Here is a 12014-nt window from a genome sequence, read left to right on the forward strand (position 1 = left end):
TGACCAATTGTTGTACATTATTTGTTTGTAAGAATATATGTTTAGTACGCACGTCTTCTCAATGCGTTTCAAGGGTAACTGCGTGCAGTACAGCGAAGGCTTACTCCAACGGTATCGATATTAATTGGTAAGATGATCGCAGAAGTAGCACCTCGTTTCCTCTCTCTCTGCTCGAGCAAGACCTCTTCTACTTTTTTCCTGGTGTTCTCGTGCCGTGAAGAGATAGTTAATGACCCGAACAAGTTGTCGTTTGGTGAATAAGTAGGATTTGGCGCATGTAGCGTGCCGGCTACGCTGCGGTGCAAGCTTACATTACACTCTTATCCCTTAGACGGATGACACGGTCAAATTCGCAGCGTAGTCCGTGCACGCACCTCATTGGGTAACTTTCTTTCTTTTCAAATAACAATAGCCAGAAAGCTAATCAAATCCAGTGATAATTGCTAAACAAAGTTAATATTAACTCAAAGAGGCAAGCTGAGAATTTGACCGTGTCATCCGTCTAAGGGTCGATAGAAAAGTCGTGGAAATCGCAATTATACACATGATGGGGCCTCATGTATGAAGGAGTATTTACTGGTATTTCTACACCTTCTAGAATATTCCTTGGTTGGCACTGTGGTATCACCTGTAAAAAGCAATGGCTACATATAGGTGTATGCAGGATGCTCAGAACCAGCCTACGAATTCGATATTTCGATCCGCCCAAGGTTGCTGTTAGCTATCAAATACGGTTCTCATTAGCTAAAAGACACAGTCTGCGAGTTTCATCCACTATTCGGTTGGTAACAAACGTACGGGAAAGCGCTACTAGGTGTGTATGTACTTGGGGCAGCTCCAAAACGTACAATATTTACAAGTTTTGCCTCTGAAAATATTGACATTGCCGATCGTCGAGCGCTAGAACGCACATACTCATTGGAGGGTCAGACGCCTGGATTGTCCGGTTCCATTTACTAGTGAGTGATCGACACACTTGAACGGCGACTGCCTGAGTTTCCAACTCTGGCTGAAGTTGGCTTTCTGGTTGGCAACCGAGATTTCCTCGCACCTTTTGTACCATTAGTGCAATTATCAGCTGAAATCGTCATACTGCACCAATGGTGGTGTTTGGTTTTAGGCATCCATCATTTTCATCTGAACGATGGTTTCTGCACTTTATGTTTCACTTCGGAGAACCTTTGCTGTCGACGTGCATCGCAGACAACAAATACGATAGGTCGAGTACTTTGTACTCCGTGCTCCCAATATCACATCTTCCCCTCAATCTTGGATAAGATATATAATGTGCAATATATATATATATATATACCTCGTCTACTTCTCTCGACGAGCTTCAAAATACACTTCCTACCCCAGTACTGATAAACTAGAGTGATAAAACTGCCCCACTTCCACCGATTGCCTTAATTTACCATTCAGAATTAACTTCGTCATTCATCCACCCCAGGTGGTCCGGGACTATCAAACGTACCCCCACTCAGATATTTCTCCGGAAACGTGCGCCGGGATCTCGAACAGCGATGGATCATAGCGCTTCTACTCCCCACGAACCACTTGATGGCCCTACGGATTCCCTTATTAAACCCGGTTGGGACTCCCATGATTCCACACATACGGATTCCACGTCAGAGTCAGAACATGGTCACGACAAATCTCAATACCCTATAGCCCCATGGGATATCTGCTGGCATGACAAGCCAGCCACAGCCGTGTCCTTATTTCTGATAGGGCTGAGTTGTGCCATCGGCCAGCACGTATTCTACAGTATGAAGGATGGCACTCTGGCCACGCAGCAGGAGTGGACAATTCGAGTCGGGACAGGTCTCGCCTATCTCCTCGGATTTTCAATGGCTGCACTTGTTGGAATCTCACGGGATCAGTGGGTCTGGCGTACCCTCCGCACCCGATTCTTCCCCTTGGAAAGCATAGATGCGTTATTCGGGGTCACCTCCAATGTTTTCTGTTTCCTAGATATCACCATGGTTTGGAACGCCAAAGTCTCGACAATGCTGGCAGCTTTGAAATGGCTTTTCCCGCTGGTGACAATCTTCACCCCGAGTACCATCTCTGTCATCTTGACCCCGTTCGACACCGAATTCGACTGCCAGGTACCCGCTCTATCGTTCCCGGGGCCTCGTAACAGTACCGATCTCGGCAGCACTGTCACCACACAAGGCCACGACCTCACCTATAGCGGGGCCGACCATAGTGGTGATGATGGTGGTGAATATGGCGATAATGGTGATGCCAGCGGTATTCCTACTCTTCGCAATATGAGAAGGGCAAACGCATTCGCGAACCAAAGGTTGTACGTGGCGGATATCTACGACCCCGCCGCATACACGAACCAAAACGTCTCCATCAATAACTACGAAATAACGATTGATGCAGAAAGCAAGGATTGCTATGTGAACGCTGAGGTTCTTCGATATTTCATAATGTCGGCATACTCGAGTGAAGTAATCTTCCCTCCTGATATCACTCGCGATCACCTTATATCGGAGGAGTGCTCTGTCAACTGCACCTACTCTTACGATTTCGTTGGACCTTCAATCAACTGCACCGAGTTCGAATCCATTCCAAAATCGCTGTCCGACATATACCAAGGCATCAGCGACCAGAATATCATCTTGTTCGGCGCGGGGCAGGGGTCGGATCTGAACTCGACGGGCCTTGACTCGACCTACACGGCCGACGACAGGCTATACTCGCCCGAGCGTCTGTGGGCCTTTTATTCATCCGCAAATGATTCTTGTCTCCCGCGCGAGAGTCGTAGTCTGCATGCCTACACATGTGAGTTCGGGCCCGCACGGTACTGGATCAACCAGTCCATCTCCGACCGATTCTTGCAGCCCCACATAAAGGTTGACCCGATTGACAATTCCACCTTCAGCTTGGACGAAAGAGCCACATGTGTGCTCCTCCAGGCTCTCCGCGAAATCCTCGGGGGTTATTTGGTAATCACGTATGACCCACCCCTTTACAAGAAGACCGAGTCAAAGAACTATACGATCACAGTACCCATTGCTTCCAACCGCACGAATATCCGCTCAACAAACCTCATGGACAAGAGCGGGCTGAACGTGGTTGATCCCCTGGGCGATTCAATCGAGAAAATGGTCCACAAGATGGTTGTCTCGTTGATTGCGGATGACGGTCTCACCCTCGCCAAGAAAGTCAGCACAAGATGCCGCGCAACAAAGATGCAAAACACCTACGTCTATAAGCCATTCATTTTGATTCTGGTAAACACAACCGCTATGTTTTTCTCCGCGTTGGTAGCGGTGTTGGGAGCTTTGGCTCTTGTGCAGAACGGCGTGGCGAGCGACACTTCGTTCTCGACCTTCCTCCGAACGACAAGAAATCCAACACTGGACCGAGCGTTGAGGGGTGGGAGCTTGGGTGGTAGCTCTTTCCGGAAGAAATTTAGTGGTCTAAAGCTTAAATATGGGGAGCTTTCTGTGAAGGGCAAGGGGGTTTATGGCGATGGTGTTCGCCACGTGGGTATGGGCGTCGAAGGAGAGGTTAGCACCATGCAGAAGGGCAGGAATTACTATTGATTTTTTTTTTCCTACGTGGCCAAAGATTGTATGATGCAATGTGGTATGCGGCTTGGGGTGCACATGGTTATAGGTTGCCTTCCAGCGGGTTCTTCTGGTCATCCAATTTGTATCTCAATCGCAATTGATCAGTGTTGATGTGTATATCTATCCTATATATAGTTACTGTGTTTCGTGTTTTAACAAATTGAAGAACTCGTAAAGTTGGGGGGGGGGGGGGGGGGGGGTGTACATGTTTTTCTACGTTATAATATCTCAAGGACATGTAGCTATTTATCTTATCAAGTCACAGCATTAAGGTCTGGACAGAGAACACCAACCATAGGTCCTGTGACGTGTACATACGTACATAAGTACCTGGCGTGATTCTCTCAGAATTTCAGTGAATGTGAGGTATGTAGGTGGCTTGTCCGCGCGTGGCCATCAGGAAGTATTATCATTGAAGGTTTCACGTGATCTAACATCTCTGCATCAACTGAGGAGTTGGTTCAAGCTTTTTCGGTGTTCAAGTATCAAACCCTAACCCTATCACCATGGGTTCGCACAGAAGACCAACTCTCATGCGTTGGCAATTACAAAAGATGGACCCTACTATTGCAGGACGAGATAATACTATGCTCGTCTTGCATTGGGCCCGGCACCCATCACCAGCTTGCGTTTGAGTCAGGAAAGCGAATGTTTAGATTTATTAAGGCGCTATATCTTGCAGTTGGGTAGACTCGAGAAGGTTAATGGACCACACACCCGAAATCTTTAGCTCGAGGAGATTTCAAAACATACACCGGACTGTACTCTCTACTGATTTCCTAGGAGGTTAAGGCAGTGTAAGTCAGGGTTAGGGTTATCAATTGCAATCCCCCCCAAAAGATAGGAGAAATGACTCCAGGAACTAAAGACCTTTCACAACCAGGCAACAGACCCGAAAATGCACCCCCACATACTGGAGCTGATTATGTTCCGCTCCCTCGATGTAATTTGTCGTGAAGGGCATCGTAGTACTACCTGCTGGAACAGGGTTCCCGTCGGTAGAAAGCCCACTCCTCAGTCTTTCCTTTTCTTTATTCTTTTCGGGAACGCACTTGCCCACTTTGGGAGTTTTGTATTCATTTCGGGAATTCTTCCTCCCATTTGGGAAATTCCTTATTCTTTGCCTTGCCGCATAGATTCTCTTTCATGCAAGTTTTATTTATTTTGTTTTTCGGGTAATTCCACAAAAGGCTGCAAATATTTCCCTTTCTAGAACTCTTCTGAGAGAAGGGTTTCTAAACTGTAAAATAGAGAGTCAGAAAGGAAAATATACAATCATCATCCGGAAATAAATCAAAAAGTCGTCTTGACTTCTACCTTCCCTCGTCCTCTTTGACACTACGTGTAGCTGAGTATGATTCTGGAGACCATTTGCGAAGCGATTTGCCCGTAGCGCCTTACGTGGCTAGCCCAGAGCAACATATATAAGGGTTGGAAATACCGTAATCTCCTAGCTGATACGAGTATTTGATTTTTAACGAGAAAATGTGGCTGTTGGACCTGAGGAGATCTAAGCCTCTGTCCCATCGATCAGTCCCAAGGAGAGGTGCATGAGCATGAGGTTCTAGAGTTATGGCAACATATATATATCGATATCACAAGTAAAAGTATGGTTCTAGCTTGTAGCGGACCAGAGATTGAATCAACTGATCTCTGCAAAGGCATATATATTCTGACTACGGACGGCATGTCTTCGATCCATCCTGTTGGCATACAAAAACGCCCATATACTTGTAATTCACCCTCTACAAAAGTCCAGAAACACCGCCAGCATCGACTTGAGGCCCTCCCTCTCCGCAATCGTCAGGACATTCTCCCCGCGGCAATCCTTCGCATCGATATCGACCCCCTTCTGCAGCAACAGGTCCGCCGCCCCGAGCTCGGCCTCGCCCTCCACCCCCGCGCCCACCAGGACATGCAGCGCCGTCTCCTCCTCCCTGTTCCTCGCGTTGACATCGATCTTTGCGTCCAGCAGCAGCGGGACCACCGCCCACTCGCCCGCCCCCACCGCCACATGCAGCGCCGTCTCGTTGTCGACGTTCCTCGCGTTCCTGTCGACGCCGCACTCCAGCAGCATGGCCGCCACCTCCTTGTCGCCGCGCCTCACCGCCATGTGCAGCACCGTCTCGTTCCGCGCCCCGTCGCGCGCATCCACGTCCACCCGCCTCCCCAGCAACACCTCCACCACCTCCGCCGCGCCGCGCACCACCGCCCCCATCAGCGCCGTCCGCCCCTCCGCATCCCTCCGGTCCGCGTCCGCCCCCATCCCCAGCAGCCAGCCCACCATCGCCGCCGCCCCGCCAGCCGCCGCAGCAGCCACATGCAGCACCCCGCGCCCCTTCTCGTCGACACCGGCCATGTCCCCGCCCCGCTCGGCCAGCAGCTTCGCCGCCACAGCCTCGCCACTGCCGACCGCGAGCAGCAGCGGCGTCATCCCGCCGTGGCCCGCAGCGTCAACGCTCGCCCCGCGGTCAAGCAGCAGCCGTGTGATGCCGTCGCAGCCAGGCGTGCTGACCGCCCAGTGGAGGGGTGTGCGGCCGACCTTGTCGACGATGTTGATGTTTGCCCCGCGCTCGACGAGGGCGCGCGCGGCGCCCTCCTGCCCCGCGCCCGCGGCGCAGTGCAGCGGTGTCTGGCCGTAGCTGTCGGCGGCGTTGAGCGGTGCGCCCGCGTCGAGGAGGGCGGTGAGGAGGTCCTCGTAGCCGTAGACGGCGGCGCGGTGGAGCGGGGTGCAGAGGGAGGTTGTGGTTGTGGCTGCGAGGGGGGCGCCCGCGGCGATGGAGGAGAGGGCGAGGGGGAGGTCGTTGGTCTTTGAGGCGTGGAGGAGGAGGACCGCCGGGGTGCGGTGGGTGGCGAGGAGGGGGGCGAGGAAGTGGAGGCGTTTGGAGGCCAGGAGGAGGGAGAGGAGGGAGGGGGCGGGGAGGTAGGAGGCCACCGCCTGGATGAGGGGGGCGGGGAGCGAGAGGAGGGGGAAGGGCGGGTATGGGCGTAGCATCTTTGGGATTGATCGAAGGAAGCAGCTGGAACTGTGCTTGTCGAGGCAGCACGGTTGGATGTCGAGAGGTTGAAGCAGAAGAGGGCGAAGCAGAAGAGGGCGAAGCAGAAGAGGGGGCGAGGGGGGTTTACTTGTAGCCCTGTCACCCCTCTTATCTGCTGCAGACCAGACCTTCTCTTCACATGACAGCATGACAGGGAGAGAGGGATGACGTTTACCCACTGGCCCTCTTGCTTGTTCAGGCAGCCAGCGCACCACAATCAAATCAATCCTCGGAGGCGAGCAACAACAGCCTACGAACAGGCAGGCGCAGATCCCCGCCGGATCGAGATGCTGTGAGCGTTGACGATACCGTAACAGATGCTCGCTTAGGCACACGCGTCTTGGCGCGTGGGGGTGTCGATGATTGTGTGGCCGTGGGCGTCGTGGCAGCCGAGTGATGTTCCATGCCCTGGCTGTCACTGAGTACATCCATCTGAGATCTGAGACTACTACGCAACGTCGATGGGTTCAATGGCTTGGCCACATGCACTTCACACATGTATCTACGCTCGTGATTACGTGTACGATCGAGCTAGCTTCAGCTCTCAAGCCGCCACTAGCAACATTTTGATTGCAGCCTCGAGACACACGCCCAAACTACATGTACTCGCTCGAGGTTTCACAACTACTTGAAGATTAAACACAGTTCATTATTCCCAATTGCAATTGCAATCTGATGCTTTTCCTAGCCCCTCCCCACCTGCTGCTTGATGCTAGTAAACCTCTCCCTGCGGTCCGTTATGTCCAACGTGATGACCTTGAACGGCCTGTTGCGGCCCTCGTGCCCAGGAGCGTTCATCGGGGCGGAGATCTGCTCGATATGAGTAATCCCCCTCCTGCATTGAGGGCACCGACCGCTGGATGTATTGCTGGCTATTAGCATCTGTTTGGCACATTGATTGCAATAACGATGATTACACGGCCGCATTCTGGCATCACGTCGGTCGGTTAGCCACCCCGCACCATGTATGCATGTCGATCCTGTCTCGGATGCATCAAGGAGGAATATATAACGCACAAACAATCCCGAATTCTCGTTTTGCAGACGGTGCATATCTGCGCTACCGCAGGGTTGTATGCTGCACTCCCTCCCGCCTGCAGCGTCGCATCCATCTCCGACACCGTCTTGACCTTGCTGAAGTCTCCGCCGACCGTGGAGGGCTGCTCGCGGTAGAGCTCAAAGAAGGGCAGCCCCATCGACGCATACGTCTCTGGGCCGATTGGTGTTTTGGGCGCTGCCATCCCCGTGATCCCTTCAAAGGCGACAGAGTTGACGACCTGCACGTTGAGAAGTTTGACGTTTTCGGTGTTCCATGACTCGGGATGCCAGTAGTCGGGATGGATGTCTTGCTTGACCGTGCCGCCGACGGCTATGGCCATTTGCCTATTCTCGGGCGAGACGAGCGAACACCCCCCCCTCATATGCTTCCCTACAATGAGCACATCTCCATTGACTACGCCAGAGCTACCGAGGGTTTGTTCATTCTGAAGCCACTGGTTCCCAAACGTCACGTACACCGTTTCTAGATCGGTGGTGAAAATTCCCATTTCGCCTTGACTTGCAACAACCGTTAGCGCATGACCACATTGTTCGGTGAACGGAAAATTAAAATGGAAACCGCACAAATCCTTTCCTTCAGTGACATGACCGTCTCTGATTCCGCAACCTTGCATGAGAAGGGAGGATAGCAATTGTAGGTTTCGATCTCAAGGGTGAGTTGGCGGGCCCAGTCGAGCGGAATGTCGCTTCTGGCACCGGCACCGGCACCGAAGCCTTCGCTCGACGCTTGCATGAGGCGATACATGTCCTTCCATGTTTTGACCTCCTTACCGCCAATGCAGAAGCATCGGCCGGCCCTTGGCAGGCCGGCCCTCCTTTCCATCTCTATGCCAATGCTTTCGAATGGTTTCGTGGAGTCGCCCTTGAAGGGATTAGTCCTTTGCAATACATACACCACACGGCATGATTCTAATTATATAAGGGTTGCCGCGTGGGCACGTATCATACTCACATGGACGGAATAGCTCGACTCCTTCCCCAAAATCCGAACTCTGAGATTTGTGTTGATCATCTTACACAGGTCCAACTCCAGCAGAGCACCCGAGTCGCTCAGCAGGTCCTTCACCGTCCGAACTCTCATCTTCGTCTCCTTGATCCTCTTGCAGTAGATCATCTCTCCCGGCTGCAGCCCCAAACGCTTTGCCGTCACCATGGCATCCAGCGACTTCTTTGCCACCATCTCCTCAAAGAACTGATCCCTGCTGAGAAAATACTCCTCCTTATCATATGCCGGAATCACCTCAAACTGCATCCCCCCCACGCTCTCCTCGCCCGTAACCTGCTTCTCAACAGAGTATCCCGACCCGAACGGCATCGCAACAAACTGCTTCACCAGCCCAGGACTGACTGCCACGCCGTCGAGCCATGGCTGGCTCGGAACCACGATGTAGTCCTGCTTTCTGGTAGCTTTGTTTGCCCGCTTGAGATAGGTTGCCATGTTGGGTATCATGGGCTCCCCGGAGATCCCGTTGACGCCGCCAAGGTATATCTTGATCGCGAACTGTCTCTTTGCATGGAAGGACATCCACATCGCCTCTCTCTCTATACTACGTTAGTACGTAAAGCTACGCACAAAAAGCCGAGAGGCCGGGGGGGATACCCACGGTACATCGGGATGAAAACGCCGCCTTTCTCTCTCATATCCGCCGGCAGCTTCTTCTCATAATCCGCAATGTTAAAGATCGGGAATTTCCCCAGACCCGGCGGAAGCGGGTGTTCTCTCCCGTCGTCGGGCACCCTGATTGTCCTGTTGAACGAGATCTCGAGGTTGCCGTTATCGAACGATAGACATTCGTTGGTGCCCTTGATGCTGCATTCCACCTCTTTCTCGAAGCCTCTGTTCAGGCCGGTAATCAGCTTCTCGTCTTCGTAGACTCTCAGCCCGGCGAGCGGGGTGTCGTAGTATGATTCCTTGTGCGGCGTGACGGTGAAGGCGAGGGGGGGTATCTCGTAGCACATGTGGCTGATTATCGAGCTCTGGTTATGGAGCACTACAGTATCGCAAGCTGCGAAGCCTGATCATTTGATTGTGAGGTTCGTTAGGAATTAACGCTCAGGATGGAAATCGTTATTATATACGCATACTAGATGTAGCAACTTACCGAGCTTTCCCGTGCAGTGAGCGACGATCTGCTCGGTGGGCATGTCGAGCGGAAGCTCCACATCCACACTCGTCTTCCCAAAGTTCCTCTTGTCGCCATAGATGCGGACCTTTACATTTCTGGCCGGCGCAGCCGATCCTGCTAGTTTCTGTGAGCGGCGCATTTTCTAGGCTCGCTGTCCACGGTGGATTGATGATGATCTGAGAGGTGGTTTGGAATTGAGAGCTCTGGGTGCCTTAATATTGAGGATTGCGGGGTTTGGTCTGCCTGAATTATGCATGAGTGCTGCTCTGTCGGCCGTATTAGATGGCGGTGCTTGCTGAATAAGGAACAAATATTAAAAACGGGTATCTACAAAGAGCAGCCAACATTATACATCGTGCGCAGTTTTATCAGATCCTTGTCCGCATCAAGAGTCGATCGGCGATAACTACGGCGGCTCATAACTAACAAAGTGCAATTAAGGATTTCGGTGGCAACGAGACAACGAAAACCTAACAACCCGCCCACACAAAAAAAAAAAAAAAAACTCTGCCGGTGATTCAATTGTAGACATATTAAATATCTTTAAATACAAATAAAAAATTATTACTCCCAATCTGAATCTTCCTCTTGACTTAGTTCATTATCGGTTATGTCCGGTAAATTTTCATTAGGGAATTCTGCAACCAAGTGTGCTGCACCCCGTCCCCTAATAGAAGATACCTCCCGGGGCTTTAACAACAATGAGAGTACGGGATTTTGATTTCCCTTCTGAATGTGTCTTCCTAGATAGGCTTTAAGGAAGGTATAAATAACAAAATGAGTGTTTTTACCATCAGGCATGGTGTCCTCATACTGTACCCCATTGGCAGGTAGATTTCCTTTTGAAAGCATACGGGTGCAGTGGTCCATTGTTGAATTGGGGAGATAGGAATCATGATCTTATGTGTTTCCGTCAGTAAAAGTTAGGCAAACAAAAAATTTTAAGTATCAAGAAACATACATACCGTAGTACTCATTTGTGTAGCTATTTTTTAATTTCTTATCTCTAATATTTTCAATCGTATTTAGAGAAGGTATTTGCTCATAATTGTTGACACCATCAGGTGGAAAATAGTAGTTGTAGTAGAGTTCTCCGGTGGGAAGATTGGGTCTGTTACTTTGTTTCCGTATCTTATGATTATTCCAGTTTTCAACAAACTATAACGGGGACTATGGGCGTAGGAACTATAAAGCCAAGGAATACAACCGAGGCGAAGATTTGGACGTAGGAGGTTCGTGGACTATGGACTATGGGGCCGAAGGGTACACCTAAGGCAAGAACGGAGACTGTGGACTATGGACTATGGATGGTTATACCTGGTCTAGTATACCGGGTAAACCCTATGACGTAGCGCGAACCAAATAGTATTCATGACTGTAAAGTACAGAGGTTGCATAAAGAAAAAAGAGAAAGAAAGAGAAACAGGAAATCACGAGACAACACCCCCCTTATATATCCATACCCTATCCCAATGCTGACTCATACCCTCACATAACAGAAACAGAAAGAACATAATAGAAACCCGCTTCACTAAACCCAACCACACTGCATAATCCTTCTCCCTTATACCCAGACAACTCACATAGCCAACCCGCCTAGCTGCCGTTACACAAACTGATGTAGCTTGGCCCGTATGATAGGCATATAGCTGTAAAGAATAGCTATCATATCCTCCAATTTGTCTTCTTGAAATAGGTTTCCCTGTTGAAGTGTACGGAAATATTTCTTTTTAATACCGATTAGTTATGTTTCTATATGTAATAGAATTGATTCACTTTACCTTCTAATCGGCTGTTGCCCCCTTTGTAATCTGTCCCCACCAACTTTCTATACGGACATTTCTTGTTGATGTTCCATACCAAAATACCTCCGGGAATGTAATATCTGGGTTATGATCTTTGTGTAACTCCCAGAAAGATTCTGCCAGTAACATTGTTTCCGTCCCTCTGTCTGCTCTGATATGCAATGGCAAACAATTCTGTGTCTGCATAATCTCGAAGAACTGACTTAATACACTGACCCCCGTCTTGCCAGAAACTCAACAGTAGAACCAGGTTACATAACGGGAATATGCATCTATAGCAGCATAAATTTCAATGCCAAACATTCGCAGTTTGAGATGCCCATCAATAGACCAGCACCAATTAGGTCCCGGACAGATGAAATATGCATGATGTCTATTGACTCCCTTTAGTCTGTT

The 12014-nt window shown here is 50.4% G+C and overlaps 4 protein-coding genes across 4 annotated transcripts; 1 reads left to right on the forward strand and 3 right to left on the reverse strand.

The window, feature by feature from the left end:
* Window positions 1-1523: 1523 nt before the first annotated feature.
* H6S33_002889 (uncharacterized protein) lies at window positions 1524-3563 on the forward strand (the record flags this gene model as incomplete). The annotated part of the gene is made up of 1 exon (XM_044834707.1): window positions 1524-3563. One exon carries the CDS (start codon window positions 1524-1526, stop codon window positions 3561-3563), a length of 2040 nt encoding a protein of 679 aa, XP_044692096.1.
* A 1765-nt stretch (window positions 3564-5328) lies between these two features.
* On the reverse strand, window positions 5329-6585 carry H6S33_002890 (uncharacterized protein; the record flags this gene model as incomplete). Its single annotated transcript, XM_044834718.1, has 1 exon — window positions 5329-6585. One exon carries the CDS (start codon window positions 6583-6585, stop codon window positions 5329-5331), a length of 1257 nt encoding a protein of 418 aa, XP_044692097.1.
* A 727-nt stretch (window positions 6586-7312) lies between these two features.
* On the reverse strand, window positions 7313-9952 carry H6S33_002891 (uncharacterized protein; the record flags this gene model as incomplete). Its single annotated transcript, XM_044834729.1, has 6 exons — window positions 7313-7438; window positions 7675-8180; window positions 8252-8549; window positions 8640-9229; window positions 9292-9702; window positions 9790-9952. The coding sequence occupies 6 exons, from the start codon at window positions 9950-9952 to the stop codon at window positions 7313-7315; spliced, it is 2094 nt and encodes a 697-aa protein (XP_044692098.1).
* A 425-nt stretch (window positions 9953-10377) lies between these two features.
* On the reverse strand, window positions 10378-10683 carry H6S33_002892 (uncharacterized protein; the record flags this gene model as incomplete). The annotated part of the gene is made up of 1 exon (XM_044834740.1): window positions 10378-10683. The coding sequence occupies one exon, from the start codon at window positions 10681-10683 to the stop codon at window positions 10378-10380; it is 306 nt and encodes a 101-aa protein (XP_044692099.1).
* Between the last annotated feature and the right edge of the window lie 1331 nt (window positions 10684-12014).

This window comes from Morchella sextelata, assembly GCF_020137385.1.
Source record: "Morchella sextelata strain SCLS chromosome Unknown scls_14, whole genome shotgun sequence".
NCBI lineage: Eukaryota > Fungi > Ascomycota > Pezizomycetes > Pezizales > Morchellaceae > Morchella > Morchella sextelata.